Source organism: Antrostomus carolinensis, unplaced genomic scaffold (genome assembly GCF_000700745.2).
Source record: "Antrostomus carolinensis isolate BGI_N321 unplaced genomic scaffold, ASM70074v2 scaffold39934, whole genome shotgun sequence".
Classification (NCBI taxonomy): Eukaryota; Metazoa; Chordata; class Aves; order Caprimulgiformes; family Caprimulgidae; genus Antrostomus; species Antrostomus carolinensis.
In genome coordinates, this window is record NW_010312108.1 from 20,471 (window position 1) to 22,972 (window position 2,502).

The 2,502-nt window shown below is 37.3% G+C and overlaps 1 protein-coding gene across 1 annotated transcript in view; it reads right to left on the reverse strand.

Annotated features, from left to right (window-relative positions):
* LOC104524152 (kinesin-like protein KIF16B) overlaps positions 1-1,978 on the reverse strand; it is a gene marked incomplete at both ends in the record, with an annotated part of 20,058 nt that extends 18,080 nt beyond the window's left edge. The window contains 2 exons of the mRNA XM_029084738.1: positions 534-647; positions 1,909-1,978. Of these exons, the coding sequence (XP_028940571.1) occupies positions 534-647; positions 1,909-1,978 (184 nt within the window). The remainder of the gene's footprint in view (positions 1-533; positions 648-1,908) is intronic.
* Between the last annotated feature and the right edge of the window lie 524 nt (positions 1,979-2,502).

The window sequence follows — 2,502 nt, forward strand, 5'->3', positions numbered from 1 at the left end:
GGATAAATAATGCCTATAGCTCCGAGTTTGATTTTGTGTTCTGAGCGTGCAGGAAGAAAGGCAGTTTTGCCCTTTCGTAAGCTGAATGCTCAAGGGAGAAGAAAGAAGAATCTTCTTCAATGTGTACCAAGACTTCTGGACAAAAAAAGCCCACTTCAAGCAGATAAGAAGAATGTTTCTGTCTAAGTGAATTAAAGATAGATGCTTGTTTCTCCAAAGTGAATTTTTTAAAAAAAGCTTTCCAGAAACAAATTTAGTGCTCAGAGAGGTTTTCTAACTTGACCTTACAAACAAATCAGACAAGAGAACTAGAAAGAAGGCATTTAGCCTGCTGTATTAGAAAACACTGCACTTAACATTAGATAAGTTAAAAAAAAATATATAAAACAAAACAAAATTCAAGTTCTCAGGTACGTAGGGAATTTCTAAATTACATAAGAAGCACTTTCAATAGAAAGAAGTTTCAAAGAATGTTTTCAAGCCAGAGAAAAGGGAAAGGAAACAAATCAATTATTAACATTCAGAAATCCTACCATTTCTTGACAAACAAAGCTGGGACTTTTACTGTCTGCCGAGAAATAGGAAAAATCATAGATAAAAGTCTTAGTTCTTTCTCGTCCTGTATCTCCACTACCACCCTCTGGTACCTATTAAAAAAAATAATAATAATAAATTTTAAAAGAGCTGGTACAGTACATCCTGATGAAGTCATTAAAAACATTTTACAATAAATAATCAAGAATACAAATTTAACATACAGCTATACACATTTAGAAATTTATAATGACATTAGCCTATTATTCCAACAACACTGAAAAAATTAGACCCTTCAGCAAGGAGAGTCACGTTAGAAGACAGCACAGCAGCACTTATTTGGATTTTAGCTTACTGCTCCTAACACCACAGTACATTTTTGTCACAACACTTACATTCAGTTAAAACAGTCCTATATATGAAATTCAAATTATAATAAGCAATTATCCTACATATATAATTTATAGGAGCCAGAGACACCTTTGCACTGTGAAGCACATTTCAATGCACAGTCCTAATTAAAATGGTGTTACATATCTGCTGCTTAAGGCTATCATCATGCTCAAGACATGACAGCCAGCACTATATTTCAGCAGTATTCACTGCTATCTGAATCTGTCTAAACAAACTACACACTGAAATTCCTTTCCATATATTTGTAATTGGAAACTATCTTGCAAAAACCTATTTGCTCCGTGTGATTCCTCTTGCTGAGAGGAATGTTAAAACATACCGTCAAAATATTCTAGCAAGTGATGGGTACTTTGGGTTTAGTTCATTTTCATGGGGATTCCAGAGGACAACTATGGATGAAGCAAAGCTTTAGCAGCTACCAGGCACGTACCTCTCTTCTATTGTTGGGTTTCATCTTCTAGCTAAGTAATGACCAGAGTGATAAGCCTTAGAAAAACCTTAGATACAGCCTATAGAGTGGTTTTCAGAAAATCACAGCGCAGCAAGTGAACAGTTTAACTTGGATTATTTCAACATTGTATTTTAAAAACTAAGGGCTGTTCCCCACAGTGCAGTGAGCACCACTGTGTTGTCCAGTCATTTCCTGACAGCTCTTCAGTTAGGACTTCCTTTTTTAAATTATCACAGAATCACAGAATGTCAGGGATTGGAAGGGACCTCAAAAGATCATCCAGTCCAACCCCCCTGCCAGAGCAGGAACCTAAATGAGATCACACAGGAAGGTGTCCAGGCGGGTCTTGAATGTCTCCAGAGAAGGAGACTCCACACCCTCCCTGGGCAGCCTGTCCCAGGGCTCTGTCACCCTCACTGGAAAGAAGTTTCTTCTCAAGTTTAAGCGGAACCTCCTGTGTTCCAGCTCACACCCATTGCCCCTTGTCCTACCAAATTATGTTTACTCACCTTTAAGTTTGTGATTGTTGTTTTATTTTTTTCCATGGAAATAATAAACTTTGCATTAAGGTCTTTCTCCCTGCAAGAAAAACGAGAGTTGAGTATGTTAAATAAAACACAACAATAATCCACACTCAAATTTCCAATAGGTTGCTTGCCACAGTCAGTTATCAAGTGAATTCATTTTTACTTCATTTTTCAATTGTTGTGACCAATGTTTATTTATCGGGATACATTTGAAGTACTTGGGCTTGCCTCCAAATTCCTTCATCTAGAAACAGAGCAGCAGTTTGGGGAAACCTGCTCCAGAAGTTTGACTCTGCAAGTCAATTAAGTGGTTTATTCTCAATTTCAAGTACTCTGATCCAAAGCCCAGTAAAGTCAATTATGTGGCCCTAAGGAATGGTGAAACAGAAGGTTACAAGATAAGCCCCAGCCTCTTACCACCATCCTCATAGCAGCAGTCCACATTAATCCATACGGCCTAGGTAACAGAGACTAAATATTTAAACCACAAAACCCCAGTATTTTAAGATTATCTTAGAAATTAGGTACTCAACATATTTTTTTAAGCTGTGATGGATCATAGCAGTGCAGGAGAGA